General features: G+C 43.1%; 1 protein-coding gene across 2 annotated transcripts in view; it reads left to right on the plus strand.

Annotated features, from left to right (window-relative positions):
- The first annotated feature begins 3,204 nt into the window (after positions 1-3,204).
- The window catches only part of akt1 (v-akt murine thymoma viral oncogene homolog 1), a 35,936-nt gene continuing 17,814 nt past the window's right edge, over positions 3,205-21,326 (plus strand). The window contains exons 1-2 of one of the 2 annotated variants that reach the window (XM_039786108.1): positions 3,205-3,449; positions 9,334-9,519. In XM_039786108.1, the coding sequence (XP_039642042.1) occupies positions 9,474-9,519 (46 nt within the window). In that variant the 5' untranslated portion in view covers positions 3,205-3,449; positions 9,334-9,473. Of the gene's footprint in view, positions 3,450-4,134; positions 4,154-9,333; positions 9,520-21,326 lie in introns of those variants that run through there. The other variant, XM_039786109.1, reaches the window with a different exon arrangement.

Raw genomic sequence — 21,326 nt, forward strand, 5'->3', positions numbered from 1 at the left:
TTTTACAATATGGGACCTTTAAAAAATTCTGTCCTAACCGACCAACTGGACCCCGTCAGTTATCTGAATTAAGGGTCTAAAAGGATAGAAGATGGCATATGTTGTACAGATTGTAAAGATGTTGGGCTATATAAATGAAACTGACTTTTCTTTTATGTATGGCAAATTTAAAGAAAGGCAAGCTGGGAAATTCATTATACAATGCAACAAACTCTCTATGCATTACATATTTGAATATTTGGCACTGTAGGCAAAGCTGCATAGCAGGTGGTAATACATCTTATAAAATAATTTGACAGTTGTAGCAACATTACACTGCTGTAGCCAGGAAATGCTGTATTGGTCAGACACCCCACCACTTCACCCTATTATGGCCCTCCTGCCCTTCTGTGTCTAATTGTTGCTGCTGCATGTATTCTCCTTCAACAGCCCAATAAGTTCTGTTCTGTTTGTTATAATCTGTACAGATACTGCAAGCAGACAAGAAAAGAGATCAGATGAGTCTTTAACAGGAAAAACATTATTAACTCACTTTGACTCTTTGATTTTGCTACTTTTACTTTGAACCTGTCAAACAACAGGCTAGGCATTCCCATTACCAGACCAGAGACAGCCGAGGAGGAGGAGGAGGAGGAGGAGGAGGAGGAGGAGGAGGGCACCACTGAATAACAGCAGCAGAAAGTATGGCATACCCTCACTCAGCTCCATTTGTATGACAGGGACAGCTTGGCAAGGCTGACACATAGTAGCAGTGAGGAACACATTACATTGTAAATGACAACGAGGGGAAATGACAATAGAGGAGGCTGAGAGACAGAGGGCAGAAGCCAATACGTTTTTCATCACGGCGAGAAAGTTGGCAGCTGTCCCTGCTTTCCTGTTCTTGTAATATTATTTATTGGTTATTGCGCAACCTTTCAAAAGCATTGCCTTGCTTTTTTATATCACAGACATTTGTAGTTCACTGCAAGTGTACCAAAGCTGATAAAAGAGATGTGCTTATAGATACAAAGATATTTAATGTGTCTTTAAAGAATGTAAACCGTCAAAGGATCACAAATACAACTGTATATAGAGCAAGGTTATAGGAATATTACAGACATGGTGTGGGTGGAGAGAGGTTATCAAAACATTTAATGTGAATCTAAAAATATATTAGACCAAGTAAGATGAGGGCCTTATTTGATACAGAGGATCCCTGACTTCTTTTGAGTCTGACTGAGCTGGCCTGTCTGTACCTGTACCAAACTGATTTGACTCTTACCTCTCTGGTAGGCAGTTTTTTTGACTGAATGTAAATATAATGTGGTATAACAAGCAGGGTTATAATCTGATATAACCTCACAGATAAATCTTAAGGTTTATGCTGCATCTCCTGTTGACAAAACTGATGCCATTTTAAAATATTAAGCCAGAGTATAGTATTAACCTTGGAAATAATACTTTGACAAAACCATGATAATTCAAGGTCCACTTGCTAGCTTTTTTTAAGCTTTCACACAGTTTTCATAAGTGGTTGGAGCATTTATCATGGAGATGGATCTGTAAATATGCAAGCTCAGTAGTTATGCTTTTACGCCATTCACTGATGATGACCATGTGATGCAGTAGAAAGCTCCAGAAAAAACATGTTCACATCTCAACCAGGATAAAACTGATGTGCTGAGGTTCCAAAAAAGAAATAATGGTTGTAAAAGTGCATTCAGTAGGATTTACCTCTGGCCACAAAGAAATCTAAAGGTTATGTTCAAATCTGAACTTCACTTCATGGCTGATGTTCCTTTTATTGCAAATGTCAATGGCCTTTTCCACCTGACAGCACTTCAAAGTAAAAGAATGTCTTCTTTTTTTTTAACATGACTACTGTAATTTTATCCAATCAGGTGTCTCCAAAAATAGGCCACAAATCAATACCAGAAGCCTGCTGCTTGCGTGCTGACAAACAACTGGACTAGTAGCATCATATCCATGCTACACTACTAACCTGTTAGTTTTTCAAAGTAATTTCAAAATAATTTTACTAGAGTTTACAGAGCTACGTGTCTGAAACACTTTTAAGCACCAAAGCCAGGCCTCCTTATTTAAATCTGAGTTCGAAGTCCTTTTTAGCCTAGTGTTTGTCAGGAGTATTTCACTTTTTACTTTATCCTTTGTCATTTACTTAGAGTTTTAATCTTTTATTTTTTTTATAATTTTTGTTGATTTTTCAAAAAGTGGTAAGCCACACAAATAACGCTTTGAAGGCAGATAGCACAAAAATGACATTAGGCAGTCTGTACAGTGTCACTGACCAATCTATAGCCACTGTATACACACTTCTCTTAATATATATATATATATATATATATATATATATATATATATATATATATATATATATATATATATATATATGTGTGTGTGTGTGTGTATTTATTTTTTTACATTTTGGGAATTCCCCTTTTCATGGTGGACATTTTGTATTAGTTTGTGTATTTAAATGTATTTGTCTTTCAGTACAATTTGAGGGAATTGTGTTGCTCTTGGAGTAGTTTTACATCATTACTTGTACATGATTAAATTACATTTACATGATTATATTACTATGGATAAGATTTTGTTATAATAAAATGTTAAGGGGTATTACACAACTGTCTACAGCCTCTAACAGAAAGTATTGGAAATTAATTTAGCTAATACCTTAAAGCCAAAATGCCCAAAGTTCACTGGTTCCAGCTCCTCAAATGTGCATATTTGCTGGTTTTCTTGGTCTTCTATGCCTATGATAGTAAAGTGAATATTTTGGGATTTTATAATAATTTATAATATAAATAACCTATGCCAACTTGGGCCTTGGGAAATGATGATGAGCATTTTTTCCATTTAACATTTTCTGACATTTTATAGACCAAATAAATAATTTACAGATGAATTGATAATTAACTACAGCTCATTGTAGGCTACAGCAGGTAGTACAAACATTAAATCGCTAATGAACAGCTGTAACAAAAAAGTCAGTCTTGTAGCATTATCTAATGCTGAATGTTTCAGGAAGGAAAAAACAGATACCCCTATTGTACTGAGGAACCCTTACAGGGACCTCTGTAGGTCCCAGCACCCTATTTTGGAAAGCACCGGCACAGATAAAACAACGCAGAGTTCAGCAAGGCCACGCAGCCCCAAATAAGCTCCTATAGAAACACGGCAGGGTTTTTTTCAATGAGACGGCTGACAGCCTACCGCTCCTCCTATGAGTGGGACTCTTAAAATGGTCGGCTTTAGGACCCGGGAGAGCAGGCTGCCACAGAGGCATTGCAGACAGCGCGTTTGGGAGGTGTAGTGGAAGAAAGGCAAAGAAACGGAGTAAATGAGAGCACTTTTGTCCAGATTGTTGAAGGACTTATCAACTTAATATACCGCCGAAACAGCTCACTATAATGAGACGGACACATTGTTGAATTCCTGCCCAGGTAAATGTCCGCGTTTCCTTCGCATGTTTAACTACAAGAGGTCGACAGCTAGACAGGGTAGGTCCCCATTGTACTTACATGGGATGCGGTTATTCTCACCCAAGCTGCCCTGCTAGGCCCCATATCCTTTCTATCGCTAAAAGCAAACCTGAAATGAGCTACTTTCCTGACTTCACTTCGCCGTAGAAGTTATTTAGTCGTAAAGTCAAGGGCTTATAAACGTCCTGTAGTAAATAATGCGTTGTTATTTTTTTTCTACAAACAACAGCCAGTGTTCTTCAGTTAACCATTCATTTTTTGACAATGACCACTTTTGAGACACAGCCCTCAGGCCAACATATCTGCAGTCATGAGTCTTTAAACGGTTCACCTCTACGAGAAAGTTGTTTTCGCTTGTACTTAATGACCCAGGAGGCAAATGAAAACAAATGAGCTCAACAGGAGAGCAGCTCATTCATTGTTATTAACTACCACTGCGTTTGTTTACGTGTTTGAGTGAGGACTTTATGGCCAGGCAATAATTGTACAGTCGTTAGCTTTGCTAGCTTGTTGCTGTTCTGTTGTAACTGTTGCATTCACGTTCAGTGATCCAAAGTAGTACATTTTTATTGTGATTAGATGCCCCCTTTTTTAGAGGTTTTAAAAATGGGAACCAAGGACTTTTTTCCCCACAGTTTGCACACCAGGGGAGTCATGAAGGAAAGGTATAATAGAGTTATATTCTTATTTTTCCTTCCCTGTAATCTGTACAACTGCAAACTGTTTTTGAGTAGCTGTTTTGGTGATATGTTTTTCTGTCCTCACTGTTATCAACCCACCTACAATGATAAGTTATGCATGTATTTACTTAATCATTGTTAACTACAGTAATTTTGTCAAGAAGGTTTATTTTTGAAGAGTCTGTGATGTGAAGCATACTGATGGGTCAAAAATGAAAAGGTTTGTCAGCACATGTTTAATGGACATGCAAGATGCAAAGCTTAAATGTCTCACTTTACTGATGTTGCTGTCTGTTTGCTTCCCAGAAGTTACTTGTATAGTCTGGAAAGAGAACATTGTCCCCAGGCATGTTGTACCCGTAACGCTTTTAGTGTCAAAATGTTTTTACTAGTCATGAGACTACATCTGTCCAGTGTGTGTACGCAGGGGGACTTGGCATGTGACTGGAGAAGACGCAACAAGCTGGCGTAATGATGCAGCCAGTGACTACTTGGCTCTCCCTGTTCTATTTAGAAAATACCAGTCACCTCCCACCCAATCCCCTCGCAGCCCCGTTGACGCAAAAGGGCCACCAGTTGCATGCAGAATCTGAGGAATGTTTGAAATTTTGCCCCTGTACACAGGCAAAGTTATTGTGCCTGTCTGCACCGCAGGAGTTTAGATGTACTGTATTATAATCAAGAAGGGTACGCTTCTATTGATGGTAGCCCACTGTCAGCATCACATGACAGTACTCCTCTCAGGCTGGAGTGCTCTCAGTTTCGTGACACAGACAAACTTACTTTTTGCTTCATTCATCCCGTCAGTTACTCACATCAACAGCCAGGTCATTTGATTTGCAACCGACCAAATGTTTAATTCTGCGTGTTATCGACAATTGTTTTTAAGGACCGAATGAGTATGATTGGTATATATTTGAATACATCCAGCTGCGTGATCTATCTATAATTTAGTTCATGTCTTGTCTTGTCTTGAATGGAAATGAATACATTTTCAACATGAGTCATAAAAGAAGTTGCTGTTCATGTCATCGCAGGATTAAAGCAGCGAGTCTACTTGGCTTTCAAGATTACAGTAGCTGTGGTTTGGTTCTCCGCTACACCTACCCATAATATTCTTATCATTAGTGATGTGTTTTCAGGGAACTTGAAAGAGGAACTTGGCACTGTGTAGTAGATCACACTACTACTGGTTCCATTGTGGCATTTGAACACAAACAAATTTTGCTTTCACGGTTTTCCAGCACCAGGTGAGCGTATTCAATGTTCCCATTCTGTTGTTTAATTTTAAATATTTGAGCGTGATGTTCTATCTTTGAGGAATGTAAAATCAGCTGCTGACTCTCTTGTTTACCCAACCGGCAGCAGAAAATAGAGCAAAAACAGACTTGTATCTATCTATCTGTGATGAAGGAAGTAGTGTGGTGATGTCTGCCTGATTTTCTGCTTCCTGCCATAAACACATGGGACTGTCCTCTGTGGCCCAGTGACAGGCTCAGTGTGTGGCATCTTTGCAGCATAAACTGATTTGCATTGAATGGGATGGCCCCTGGTGCCGGAGCCAGAAAGATGAATGATTGAAAGCCGCCCTGACAGCAGGGCAGGCAGGCACGCAGGCGGTGGCCCACAGGCCTGAGGACCATGTGACCCACTGTCAGGGTACTGGGTTCATTCAGTGGCTGCTGGCTGCAGCGCTGGCAGCAGCCCAGCTTTTCCACACAGGCCGCAGTAGCAACAGGTCGCTCCCATTAAAACAGCAGCGCTCTGTTGTGGCTCCAGAGCCGGTCTTGTGCATGTGTTGCTCTTTTGGTTGTGGTGTGTGCGCTCAAGTTTGTTTGTGTGATGTATGTGTGTGTGTGTGTGTGTGTGTGTGTGTGTGTGTGTGTGTGCCTGTGTCACAGAGTACACACTAAGATGCCAGAGAGATCCAACAGTTTGTGTGATCCCTAGTTTGAATAGCACTCAGTGTGCTTTTTCAAATCCCTCTCCAAGATCCTCCCAACATCGACTGTGTGACACAAGCACCACAACCCCAGTGCAATAAACAAAAACACTGAGCAAAAATAAACTGTGCTTTCACAAACTCACTTCTGCTCATTGATGGAAGCGAGCAGAATGGCAGTAAAAGGCGTGTTGATTGCACATGCACCGAGAGATGTACTTGAGCCTGGGGCTGTACTGATATGACTCAAAGTCTGTCAATAGTCACATCCACTTCCTGTTGTTGTCCCCACCAGTAAGCTGGATGAGGCCACTCAAACAGAGCAGTCTTTTGATGGCCTTACTCTGACGGAGCAGCAGCAGACAAATTGATTTCAGTTGATGGTCAGAGATTGCCTGGTGCAATATGTGACATTTGTGTGAACAAGCATGGCAATTGATCATTCTTTTGCTTCTGCCCTGCATTCAAAGCCGCCTTTATAAAATGAAAAAGTACTGTATGAATCAAAAGGTCAAGTGTTTTGGTTGTGATAGCCGGCAGTTTTTTAGTATGTGCCATTGATGAATTACGGATAATTCTGTGACGGAATTCGGCCTCATTTGGTTTATCTTATCTCTATCCTGTCTTCTGTCATACATGGTAAGATTATTGTTTAGCTTGATCTTTTACTCATATTTTTTTTTTTTTTGCTGCACTTATACATTCTTCTACGGACCCTTTCACATATTTTAGTATGTGACAGCAGGCTATTTTTCATGCCTGTTTTTATGTGTAAATAGGTGCCCATGTTGTTAACATCAGCCTGGCAGTTTGCCTTGCCAGGATCTAGTAACATTTCCCTAATGCTTCCACCACAGGTCAGGTGTGACTAAAAACGGCATCACTCACAGATGCAGTGCAGCTTCACCTCACAACATATTTAGTTTGTTAACAGAACAACCTCAACTCGAGGCCCATTTGGTAGCTGGTCTGGAGCTTTTGATTATATCGCATAATCATCAGTCTTCAACATGTGATATGATATGTGAATCTCAACTGTATTGTGTTTTTAAACAAACAAATCTGGTTGGATAATGCCACACACAAAGGTCTTTACTGATTTTTGAGGGCACAATCACTGCAAGATAGCAAATCTATAATGGATTTCACATTTAATTATTTCTTAAGCACAAGGAAATTAAATAAATCTGGATTACTTTTGTAGGAAAATAATGTAAAGAGTAGATCTTAAGTAGTAGGAGATGTGAAAACATGTGATGTCCATTGGTTTACTGATCTTTTCTCTCTTTATATATTTTTAGTGGTTGATAACCTTGATGTAGGGCTAAAAAAAGAAAGGAAAAAGACCTAAATTTGTATATATTTTTCTATATCGTTTCTATTGTGATGTCGAAAAACCAGCGGCTCAACTGCGTAACGGCAATAATTACACCATTTGGATGCCCATTTATGTTCTGATCCTTCCATTTTGCACTAAAGTTCTTAATAAAATGAGAAAATACTTGAAGTAAGGGGGTATACAAAAATAGGCTTTACCATGTAATTATTTCATATTGACTGTTTATTAAATTACCAGAAACATTCTATATTGTGATATTTATCGTTATCGAGATATGAAATTACTTATATTGGGATAGAAGAATTTGGTTGTATCGCCCAGCCTTACCTTGATGTATCTGATTGTTGTTGGGTTCTCAAGTGTTTTTCTGTGATGATTACAAATCATCATAAATAATATAGGGAATTTAATAATCAGTGTCTATTATAAGAAATTGTTATTAAGCACCTTCCACGTTCATGCTGAACATCGCTGTGGTAGGCAATAGAGCACCTGAGGGAATGCTCTCTTCAGAACAGGAGTTTGGAGGCCTTAAAGGTCCCATGGCATGAACATTTCACTTTGAGGTTTTTTAACATTAATATGCGTTCCCACAGCCTGCCTATGGTCCCCCAGTGGCTAGAAATGGCGATGGGTGTAAACCGAGCCCTGGGTATCCTGCTCTGCCTTTGAGAAATATGAAAGCTCAGATGGGCTGATCAGGAATCTTCTCCTTATGAGGTCATAAGGAGCAAGGTTACCTCCCAGTTCTCTGTTTTGCCCGCCGAGAGAATTTGGCCCACCCATGAGAGCGAGACATCATGGCTTTCAAACGAGCAAAGTGGCAGTTGGTCAAGGCCACCCCCTCCTACTGCCCCCCATCACTGCCACACCCTCACGATTTCATATCCTACAGTATGCTTAGCACAAACAAAAACATAATACTAACAAAAACTGCTTAATGAGGGCCCTTATATGTTGAACTCTGTTGCTACCTGTTACAGGATAAAAACCCAGCAAAATGGATGAAGTTACAAAAATCATCATGGGCACATATGATTAAATGGGACACAAACACATACTTTTGGCTAAATCATCAGGATAAACAGCCCATGCAACTGCAAAATAAGTCTTAAAATCCTTTATTTAGGCAGCCTGTGTGAGAATTGTTTTAGGAATGGTTGTGTGTGAACAGCATGGAATTTTCCAATAGGGGGGAGACTTCATTGTGAATGCCAAAAACCACGGCCTTACACAGATATATGAACCTTGCGATTTTGTAGTGTGAAAGGGACTATGTTGGTTTGAGCATTTCCTCCACTAACTGGTCCGTAAAACACTAGAATCCTCTCGATTCCACTGCCTCTCCTCTACTATGTTGACCTGAGGGTTAATATTAGAGATGTTCCGATACCGATACCAGTACCAGTATCGGTATCGGCTCGGATACTGCCTAAAACGCTGGTATCGGTATCGGGAAGTACTGGAGTTTATGCACCGATCCGATACCATGTAATAAAGCCCTAAAGAAAATCTACGTTAAAGTAGTTTATTTATGTTCTTTTTCCGTTATAACTGACTCAAACTTCATAATAAAAAGTTCTGTGGCATTCATTGTTTGTTCATGTTTCACAAAGAGTTTAACCTGAGCCAGACCGACAACAAAGATAGAAATAATATCACATCCATACAGGGATAGTAGTATACAGTTGTTAAAACATAATAAAATATATGACATACTGGTATCGGACCGGTACTCGGTATCGGCCGATACGCAAGTTCAGGTATCAGAATCGGTATTGGGAAGCAAAAAATGGTATCGGACCATCTCTAGTTAATATTAAGATAAGTGGAAAAAAAATCTTTCACACTAATATGGGGCTAATTTTTTTCTTTAACTAATAGGTAACCACCATTGAGAAGGAGGCTGTAAACCCCAGGACCTTGTCTCCAGGCTTCTGCACAGAGCTAAGAGAAGGAAACTCCGGAAACAAAGCTGTCTCTCTCCCTGTGGGAAACCTGGATCCTCCACCCTGCCCACCAACATGACCAATGTGGTAATTGTCAAGGAGGGGTGGCTGCATAAAAGAGGTAAATGTACAATGTTTGATTGTTTTAAATGTAACTGCACTTGAACCTTTGCTGTGCTGAAAACCAAAGTGAAATAAGATCATCTCTGTATGCACCTCATTATTTATGTACTATTGTTTCTTTTGTGTATTTTTTACAATTGAATTAAGATGTTGTATAGTTATCATCACCTCATGTACTAGAAACCCCAACTGTGCAAACTATCTGGTTAACCAAGCTGGCAAAGAACACAAACTATGCGAAAGCCCCAAATATGTTAGTTATGCAAATATTTCTAAATCCCCTGATAAATGGAGTTGTGGGTTTCATGGAATACATGCATATGGCAGTTTTCATATACTCAAACTACTTTGTGTTTGAGGGCATAAATGGTGTACACTAAAATTATATTTTTACTCCAATGGTTCAAATATTTCACAAATCCGCATTACCTTCATTCCTGAAGTACTTGGATTAGCAAGAGTTTACTGTAGTACACTATTGACAGATTTGTTTTCTAAATACTGCAAATACAAAGGGCTGAACTGAATGACATATGTGCAAGGTGATTGATTACCGGGTAACTGTATTTAAACAGGCTGTATGCCAGATCTAATGTAAAGAACCATCTAGTTGCAGAGTCCCTAGTGGGCCCCATTTAGCTGCTCTGACAGTGCTGTGTGGCGTGGCATGGCTCTGTGTCGGGCGCGAGTCCCGTTGTTTGGACGAAGAGGCATTCCTCACATACCTGCTGGCTTTGAGCAGCTTTATATGTGCATACTAACTCTGCCTTCAAAATGTGGCTGCCTCATGGAGCCCACTCCACCACCACCAGGGGCAAAATAGGATAAGGAACTTCTCCAAAACCACTGAAGGCTCCCAGGCCTTGTGTCAAGGAACCAGGCTTTTACTGGAACAGGGGAAACCAAGACTCTGACTCAGGGGATAAGGTGATGGGAGCAGGTCACTAGGAGAGTTCCTGGGACTCTTGGAGGGAAACAGTGTGCCGCTGTGGTGTGTTAGCCCACGCTCCCCCTCTTCAAGGCTTGGGCTAAGAGCATAACAGACTGCTGTTTTAGGAAAGGGTCAGCCTGGTTTGGCTCAGTTGGTCTCAGGCAGACACACCCTGGTCCTTCCAGTGAGTGAAGGAATGTTGGGTGCTAATAGTGCTTAATTTACAGAAGCTCTGAGTATAGCAAAGTTAGGGAGTAGTTGACAAAAAATATAGTTTTATCTTAGCCACAATCTTGAATTGATTTCCTACAGCTCTTCATTGAAATCTATAAAGCAAAACTCTTGTAATTAATTAGCTTTCTGATACATGTCGGAGGCTGTAGTGGCAAACTGTGTTCTTGTGTCTCTCTTTAGGGGAAAAAACGACAACAGGAACGTCCTTTCTTGAGAAGGGAACATGTCAAATTAAATTAGTTAGTCATGACAGTCAAAGGTTTGGGCTTCAGTGTCATTTATTCTGTAAATTTGTAAACTCAGTTATTTCCTGGTGTTTGTTCCTTTCTCTGTATATCATTTGTGCCACAAAACGGCCCAGGTCAATTTTTCCACACCTTCAGCAGTGCTGATAAGAATGGACTATTCTGATTGAGAGCCAGTGTAAAACATAACTTTAAAAGTAGTCAAATAGTGACTGGTAGAAAAACAGTCAGGTTGACACACACACATATATATATATACATACACACACACACACAGTTGTAGCAGTGACACCCTGATAGTTGTTACATACATACTAAACAAACAACCCTTCAGGAATAGTGAGTTGGCATGCTGTCGCAGCCCAGCAGCTGTGCCCTGTGAAATGTCACCCAGAGCCTCTGTGTTTTGATTGGAGGGCGTCCACCTGCCTCCTTGACAGGAAGGCTTTTAGTGTCGCGTCACTGTCATGCAGTCTTTGCCCCAGAGCCACTGCACAGAAGGTGAACCTGCAGTAGCCCTGTCTTGCTGTCCATCACCTTCAGCCAGGCAACCCCCACTCAACCATTATCATCCCATGTTGCACCTTGAGTGGAGCTTTTTTGTGTGGTGGCGCCACCCAAGTGACTCACATCTCCATGTGGGCGTAATAATAAATGGCTTATACTGCTTCCAAGTGTGTTCAGCATGCTCATTACTCCCATGTGTGCACTCAAAACACCAATTTAATGTTCTACAAAAGATAGCCCTCCATATTTCTATCAACATTTTGTGTGGGTTCCATGGACACGGCCTAGTAACAAACGACATTTGTATTTGACATGACAAAAGCAGGTACAGTTAAAATGTGGCCTTTTCCTCCAGTAATGCCCAATTAATGGTGCTACATAATGAATGGATTTCATGGTGGGCCAGTCACATGCACAGAGCACAGCAACTCTGGCACGTCAGCTGAACACATCAATGTCACTGACTCTCGCTCCTTGATTCATGTCTGATTAGTCATGTTCAGCATGCACATGTAAACTATTTGGAGGCTCCTGAATGAAAGTAGAGCAAGCATTGTGCCTTAGTAGCCTGTAAACCCGCCAGTAGAGTTAATCTGTCATTATAGCTGCAAATTCTCAGCCTTGGAGTGCTCTGTACATTTGTTCCAGACAGGCTGCACTCAGTGGAATGATCTCATTCTGAAGGGCACACCTTCATACTTTCTCCTTAAGCCTTGTGCTGCAGTAATGTGTCTGGATTGTCGACCCTGCCTGAGATGTGTTGGTGTGTGACTGTTATCTTGGTTGTCTGTTTTAGAAGGACACTTTTGGAATGCAAGACAAAGCAGCCAAGTAGGACGGGAGTAGTGCGTACATACGTCTGGACATGGCTATGCAAATGTTTGAGTGAATGGACAGTGTGAAGCATATTTATTCAGAAGTTACGTTGCCAGCAGGACATTACCCAGTGCCCTTATACACGGGCCACATCGCAAGTACAGGCTTGCAAAAACACTGTAACTTTGTTGTTACTATCATAACCAGTTGTTATGCGTCGTCCCCAAATGGTACTTCCCTTTTAGATCTTTCACAGAGTGCACCCACACACTTTGAATATGCCTACGGCCTCTAGTGGCCACAGAGACCGAGCAGCATGTTATTTCTTATTGCAAGTGTGTTTTTTTTTTTCCAAAGTTTCCATCAAAGCCAGAGCATCATCAGACATCAAAGAGGCAGATTGTGGGTTCCCTAGTTTCCAGGGAAGTGCTGCGGCCAAGAACCCAGTGAAGCTCAACAGAACAGCGCTCGCTTGTCCTCCCCTCTTCATGGCCCTTGTTTGTTTGACTCATTTGCTCCCTGACAAGTATAAAGAGCTGGCCCCTTCGTTAGGCTAACGAAGGCCGCAACAACTGTTGAGAGAGAGAGAGAGAGAGAGAGAGAGAGAGAGAGAGAGAGAGAGAGAGAGAGAGAGAGAGAGAGAGAGAGAGAGAGAGAGAGAGAGAGAGAGAGAGAGAGAGAGAGAGAGAGAGAGAGAGAGAGAGAGAGAGAGAGAGAGAGAGAGAGAGAGAGAGAGAGAGAGAGAGAGAGAGAGCATTGCTCAGTGACCTAGGCGGCCTCAGGAGGAATGGATGGATGTGTGTGACATGCCACAGAGACCCTCTCGCAGTGTGGTTTGGAGCTCATGATTGGCTCCTTTGCTGGTCGTGCGGCTGAAGGACACCCATAAGCTGCTCCTCCAAGCGAGACCTTGTTGGTGGTCCAGGAAAGTGCATGAGACACAAAGTGGGAATGAGAGAGGGGGGCGGGGGGGGGAAGAAGAGAGGAGAAAAGCATGCATGGGTTTTGTGAAACACCAGACACAGTAGTCAGTGTAGATGAAAAAAATGTTTTCATCTTTTGAATATCTGTGCCTTGTGCATCTGGTGAACAGGCGTCCAGTAATTCAGCCAACATTTTCTCACATTTGTTTTAGTTTTCCCTCTGTATTAGTGATCTCAGCAAGGGAATGTAGTGTTTCCTGCGCAGTTAAATGCCCTTCAAAGAAGCAGGCCCACCTGATTAAGAATGTCTCCTGATGCTGCAATGCTGACTGTCTCAGGACTTTGACTGGCTGCCAGCTCTGCTGCTGGGTTCGCCCAGGCTCCTACACATCCCCTCATTATGGTTGTCATGGGCCACACACTGCTGCAGCAGCAGCACACACAAACCCACACATTACGTACTGCAGAATTAGAGCAAAATCTCATCTAATTTGCAAATATCTTCACCTATATTGTGAGGCTTTTACACATAAATGAGTCTCGAGTGACGAGTGCACATACAATTATAATCCTTTTAAATTGGTCACAAAATGTTTATCTTGGATCTTGTGGATAAGGAAGTTACTTTAATCGGAAACAAAGTTATGCAGTGCTTTACTACTTAATTGTTGTAATGTGATCGCATTATGTATATAGTTAAAGTTATATGCATAATTAAACCTATTGTGTATCTCCATGTTGTTAAGTACAAATTGAAGAGACTTTTGTCTGCTGCACATTTTTTAACTGATAGATGGGCACTGAACATTAAATAACAGTAAATTAAATAACTAACAAATAATATAACTTATGAGACATGTTAAAGATTTAATAGTTTTTCTTCAAAATTAGGAGCTGAAAGGTCAGCGCCTTACATATTCCATACAATATTTATTATAACCAGTGAACAATCTTAAAGGGCAATGTGTGTGGAAAACAAACCATAGAAGCTAAGTGAGAGATACAGTAAAAGGGATTTCTGTAGAGGGAAAACTGAGTAAACTGGGGGATATAATTCTGTGATGATGGGTCATTTAGTGGTTTGACTGAAACTAATAGATGTAGCATGTTTTACTCTTCATAAACTTCTTGTGATTAACTAAAAGTAACAACGGATGACTCCAACTTTGGTGATTAAATACTCCGACACTACCTAGTTGATCATCAGCTGTAGCAGTAGCAGTGCCAGGCAGATTTGGGAATGGAGCCCCTGTAGGCAGCGTCCAGCAGCAGAGGGTGTCACACCAGGAAGCCAGCGCTCTGGCTGGGTGTCTGGCCGTCAGCGTGGACCCCCTGCTCTGGGTAATGGGAAGCAGTCTTCCTGCTAAATGTGGTGGAGAGAAGTAAATTACTGGGGTGCAGCTGTCTGCAGGCAGGCTGGCTGGCATGGTTGGGGGGGACCAGGAGGCTGAGGGAGGTGGCACCTCCACCGCTCGCCTCCTCTCACGGCAAGCCCGCTGTGTGCTTACTTTGCTGTGCAGAGTCCGCCTGCTCACCACAACTGTGGTGCTCGGCAGCACACTCCATCTCGGTTACTCTCTTCCCCTTTTTGTCTTTGTTGTTTCCACGCTTTCCTCTCAACTGTCCTTCCCCTTGTTCTCTTCCTTTCTTACTCCCACCTTCTTCCTCTTCTTCCTTGAGTTCCTCTGTCTGCCCCCACTAGCTCACCCCCTCTTGGTCCTCCCCCACTTCCAGCGCACACTGCTCACCCACAGCCCCACTATCCTGTTGCTAGGATAATGACCCTGCTGACAACTCGGACCCATGGCGGAAGCGGCTATGGACCAGCGAAAAGCTCCCAGTCTCCGACATCAATCACATAACTGGCACCTCTCTCCAGTTTTAGGGAGGGCAGGGGAGACCGAGAAATAAAGGGGATGCTCAGCTGTCTGCAGACTAAGAGTTGACTGGATGCTCAGATATGTCCACATATCCTCCACATCAGCTTTATTGTGCTACTCAGAACATATTTCACAAGTTATTCAGATGCCATACAGAAAGGTCTGTCATAGTTTGAGAAGGAAGTTGGTCTTGACAATTTTCCTCAGCTGGAGACTGCCTATCTCCAGGAAAAATGGATCCTCTGGATTAACTCCTTGGTTGTTTGGGGGTGTTTGATCTTACGCTGGTCATTGAGAGTTCATTGGCACTAATTTGCTCTAAATAATGTGTGTTTATTTGTTTGCCATGCAGTAACCCAGTTAACTAATCCATGGACTGCTTGTTTACCCAGGGAGAGGGGGCAAATCTCAGCCCCAGTGTGGCAGGGGGGAACTTCCCACAGTGTCTCTATGGTAATCAGCAGGTGTCACTCACCATGGAGAAGAAGTGAGGGCTTTCTTATGAGCGTGAGAAAGAGAGGCTGCCTCCATTGCTACCCCCACCCCCACCCTGTGCTTTTTTCCCTGTTGGGTTAGCAGCGGCAACCACAGTGACAGAGAGAGAGGGATAAGGGGACGAGACAGAGAGGGCTACATTGGAGGCCAGGGTAGCCCTTCCCTTCAACCTGTTGATGCTGTTGCCAAAGCCCTGGCAATGCAGTCCCCCATCCAGCTGCATGGGAGAGAGAGGGGCCAACAAAAGAGGTTTTGAGAGGAGGGGGATGTCAGGAAGACATAAAGAGAAAGGGATGGGGGGGATGTAGGAGCCCAAACTCCTGGACACTTTAGGATGCCATGTGAGCCTTGTGCTACCTTATATGGTCACAGCGAAAGGGGCAAATGGTTATATCCGTGTCCGGGCAGCACGAGAAGCCTAGTCCAGATCTCTGCGGCTCAGAGCAGTGTATGGTGTGGGGTGGAGTTTGTGGTTTGTGGTTGCTGGGGCTCAGTGGTGACCCCTGCATCAGGGAGCCCCCTCTCCTCTGGAGCGGGCGGCCCATGGCTCATTGAGATGCAGGGCACAGGGTGGCAGGCCGCAGCTGCAACCTACAGGCAGAACCCGGCAGAAAAGGGCTGAAGGGATGCGGGGGGGGCAGAGGAAAAACCAACAAAAGGCGCAGCCCACTCCCCCCTCCTCCCTCGCTTTGGAGTTCTAATTCCCTAATCCTCAACCTCCGCCTACCCCCGTTCTCATCCGATTCTCACCACTCAAACACATGCACAGTTCATGCAGTTACCACTGGCTCCCTTCCTCCCATCCCCAAGCCATGAATGGCCAGACAGGGACAAAACCCAACAGCAGCCCCCTCAGGAAGTCCAACCACTGGGTATGGGCACTGAGAGGCGCATTTTGTCTGACCCTCTCTTGGTGTGTGTGTGTGTGTGTGTGTGTGTGTGTGTGTGTGTGTGTGTGTGTGTGTGTGTGTGTGTGTGTGTGTGTGTGTGTGTGTGTGTGTGTGTGTGTGTGTGTGTGTGTGTGTGTGTGTGTGTGTGTGTGTGTGTGTGTGTGTGTGTGTGTGTGTGTGTGTGTGTGTGTGTGTGTGTGTGTGTGTGTGTGTGTGTGTGTGTGTGTGTGTGTGTGTGTGGTTTATCTAGTGCCAGATGACTAAGGTGGGCCTCTGTCATTGATTTTACATGCACAGTAGGGCTATGGTCTTACCCCAGTTAAGTGAATAAGCAGTTTATGCCAGTTCTCCCTGTATACATGAGCGGGGAAGAATGACAGGAGTTTGTGTTGTTGCTGTTGTTTTTGCCGTTGTTGCTTCCAACTGCGCCATTCTACTTCCGGGTCAAAAACCACTGTAGTGGAGTGGGGAGGGGCAGTTATAACCTACCTATGCGCAGACGTGTAACCCAATCTTACCCCGGTTAATGTGTACACATGTACGAATACCCCGGTTACCAAAGGATTTATCTAGGTCTGTTAACCGGGGTATGAGAACTCCGATTTTAGCTGGAGTGAGGTGTTTACATGGCATTTGAGAAACCGGGGTAATGCCTTAACCCGAATATAATCCGTTTTCAAACATGTTAATGCACGGTTTGTTCTTGAAATGTTATTAAAATCCTACAAAGTAGATAGAACAGGGGAGAGAAAGGGAGGACGTGCAACAGAGCTGTTAGTTTGGACACATTTTTAAGACACTGGCCTCTCCTTTTGGGGGCAGCACGATGAATGCTGCATGATGTCTCTTATTAAAAGCCAACAAGCCACTGCAGCTGGGACCTCAACATTCCTGTCGTTGTCACGTAGAGACGGACGGTACAGGATGCTCCTCGGAAACAGCCACTAACCTCTGTCACTCTCTCTCCCCCTTCGGTCTAAAACTTTCCTCTTTTTCTTTTTATTTATTGACACCTCCAATGAGCCTGGCCAGCCCTTACAGTTCAGGGCTCATAAGCCAAGTTGTCTTGCAAATGGCTTCCGAGCCGAAAGAAAACAAATGTACATTTTCAGTCACAAGTCCTTGAGCAATCAGGTTAAACCTTTTTAGATTTGTAAAGTTGCACACAGCTACTGGAATACAATGATTTACTTTGATTCACTTTTCAAATATGTTTAAGAGCTGTCCGTGCGTGCGTGTGCGGCAGGCTGGAGCTGTCCACACACAGGGCCATGCAGCAGTTGGCAAATAAAGATGAATTCTGTTGTGTTTGGCAGCGGTTCTCCGTTCATTATTTTCCACTTTGCCCAGCGCGCATCCCAGACCTCAGCAGCTGCTTGTCATGTAAAGACACTCTATCAGGCCCTGACAGCTCCTCCCATGCACACAGTATGCATGGCTCATACACACTTCACTTGAGCTCACACCCCCACTCACAGTCCTACATATGTGGGGAACATATGTAGTGATCTGTCTCACTACCACTCCGATCAGCACAACTCTTTGCATACTGCGTAGCTTTCTCATCCCCTCTAGTTCCCTCATCTCTCATCTGGTGTCAACTCCTTCCCCTAAATTGGTTGAGTTCAGCCCCATGTCTGCTATCACACTTGAAAATCTTTGATTCTAGGATGCAGATCGTTCCTGGATTCCTCATAGCAAAGTGTGTCTGTTTGTCTCGGTAGTTACAGTAGGACCTGACATTTGAAGAAGGTTTTAACTTATCTATGTTGTGGTCAGTCTGTCTGTTGGCCAGTTTCCTGTTTTGGAGAACATGTTGACTTCAAAAGGGTTTAGTTTACATCAATGATGAAGAACCGACTTAAAAGCAAAAGGCTCTTCTGTGTTGTTAAGCGGCCCATTGTCTTTTGTCAGCAGTCTGCACTGTGTTTCTCACTGTACACAGGATGTATTTGGGGTCTACTCTGCAAAGCATTAAAGTCAAGTCATATAAAATATTAAAAGCAGGGCTAATATTTAGTTAGTGAATAGTGTTTCCTTGATTAATTTGCTGGTCTGTATTACAGGTATAATATGCTGTTTCCACACTTACGCTCATAACGGCTGTCAGTTTCACTTTCTCGTCATGTCTGTGCTTAAGAAAGGCCACAGTGTGGAAAGTAGAACTGAATAAAAGTAGAAGGGGAAATGGGTGTAAATAGGAAGCTGACAAGGGTCATCTTTGTTGTTTATGCTCTGAGCGCAGACTGTTGGCGGGGGGGTTGCGCTGCAGAGTGGTGGACACACACACACACACACACACACACACACACACACACACACACACACACACACACACACACACACACACACACACACAGACAACCGGATATAGCTGCTTCCACTGTTCGTGTCATGTGACGAGGTTTGTGGTCACAGACGAGGAAGTTGTAGTGTCCTCCTGTCTAGAAAGAGCATGTACTACTAGTTAAGGATGTCCATTGCAGATGTGAAGTTACTTAATTTCTTGGTGCCCCATCTCTGTGACAGTCTTTATCAAAGATGTGTGTCAGTTTAGAAAAAGATGACAAAAAGCTTCACACAAACAATTCTGTTTTCTGTTTTTTACATCCACCTGTGAAAAGTGTGATTTAAGTTTTTACACTTACAGTATTACATTAGCTGTTTTCATTAATCGCAGAAAGGGTTTAGACTCAGGTGTCGCATTCCTTCATGAGCTTGTTTACCTCTTTGTGTGTTTTCTGTGGCTACTAGTGACCATGTAGACTTGTCATGATGTCCTTAATATCGCAGTTACATAATTCAAGAAAGTCCGTTGTTTAGAGTCTAGTGACTGAGAATGGTGAGCTGACATTGTCATCTTCCCAACATGTGACCAAGACCACCTCAGTGTGGGAGAATGTCTTGCTGACACACACCATGCCATGTGCTGCTGCGTCACATACGACCACCCGTGCTACTTCTGGTGGGTGATGTGCGTCAGTGGAGCTGGTAGGGAAAGCTCAGAGCCATCCAAACTGGATATTGTTGTAATCTGTTAACACACAAATACCTTTCACTGCTTACAGGTCAGCGTACACAGACAAGTGTGTTTACACACAAGCACATGCGTGCGTACACAAACGCCTGTCTCTGCCCATCAGGATCTGAATGCTATAATGTATGAAATGTCTTCACTCAGTCTGGAAGTGATTTGCTGCATTTGTGCTGCCAAACCCAAAGTTCAAAACTTAGTTGAGTCTCCACCTGCGAGACAAGCATGCACCTTTTGTCTGGTGTCAGGTAGGGGGCTCATTGGTCTCGCTTTGCCAGACCTTCCTCCAAAGCGCTGCGGAGGAGGGTCTGGCTAGTCCGCACAGCATTCCGGGGTTGGGAGAAAAACGTGCTCCGGTTTATTGGCATTTCTTTAAACCAATCAAAATCCTCATGGGCAGCGCTAACTGCTGCACAGAGCCCCGTGCGGCTGGAAAATAGCCTCTGGAAGGAACTTGTTTTGGTGGAACATGTGTACGTTCAAAAGTTGTTTTAGTCGTGCAACAGAAAACTCAGATTGGACCGATAGTCTAGCTAGCTGTCTCGATTTACCCTGCAGACATCTGAGGAGCAGTTTAGAATTCCAACGCACCAACAGGAAGCGTTAGGTAACGAAAATCCGGTCGAAAAAAAAGGACATGGTGGTATTTCTGGCGTCAACGGGGCAATTCCGGAAGTGGAAGGTCGTGGATATAGACTAGGGGCTCATTATGCTGTCTCTACATTGTGCACTTACTGTCCTCACTGTGGGATGGCATGGACTGTAGCTGGGGGTTATGGGTCAGCCAAAACCTGACCACAGAATGAGTCACCAGCTGGGGCCCAGCTGAGGAAAACAAGGGTCGGTACGGCTCAGGAGACTTTCTGGCCGCTGTGTGAAAGATTTAGGCAACTTACGTTTGGATTGAACAGGCTCTTGGGGTAACTTGCAGCGGATACTTGTATGGCTACATGTACTCCTAAATGGCACCTCTTCTGTGCTTTGATTATTTAGATTTTATGCTGACGTATGGAAGTCTAGTTCTCTTGAAGGCCTGTGATAAATAATGCGATGCATGTGGATTCTCTGGAGACCAGCGTGAACGTGTGGCTGACTGATGTGGAAGTTGATTGGTGAGGCTTGTAGTTTAAAACAAACGACTCATCACGGTAATTGGGTTACATTGAAACAGTCATGAGGGAAATCCACCAAACGGATCCCTGCCGTTGTGTATTTTAATTAGGCCAGCTAGTACAAGTGGCTTTGTTGGAAGGTGGCAAGAATGGCAATCTAAAGTCGAGCTAATTTCTAAATGAGCTACGTTTGGTGTGAAAACACTTGCACTGCAGAAAACCAGATGAAAAATCTCCTGTGCCATGATGAAAAATGTAATAACATATTGGACATCTGCTGTGGATTGAAGACTAAAGTACAGTATATTGTGCTCTGGGCAGATGTTTCCTCTACTGTGATGATCGGGGCCACCACCACCACAGTTGCAGTAAATCAGGTGTTTTTACACTTAGATGTTTGCTCTGGGGTTGAGGGCTTGATGCTCTGCTGGTACGTGATGTACAGACAGCCGGCTTTACAAGGCTTCATCCTGCTGTTTGCGGTCAACTACAATGACTGACTGTGCTTTTCTAAAGTGTCCTTTTCCTTTTTTCCTCACCTTTTTATGTTGACAGAGAAAAGCCATATGGGAAATGTCCTATTAAAGTTTGCTGCTCATGTCATCACTTTCCTAAAATAAAGTTGAAAAAAAAGAAGCAGGAAGAGGAAGTTCATACTTTTGAGGTGTCAAAAGGGACAAATCTTGAAAAGTGACATTTAGCCAGTGTTGTAAATTCTTGTCCCCTCATATATTTTTT

The sequence above is a fragment of the Perca fluviatilis genome, chromosome 20 (assembly GCF_010015445.1).
Source record: "Perca fluviatilis chromosome 20, GENO_Pfluv_1.0, whole genome shotgun sequence".
Classification (NCBI taxonomy): Eukaryota; Metazoa; Chordata; class Actinopteri; order Perciformes; family Percidae; genus Perca; species Perca fluviatilis.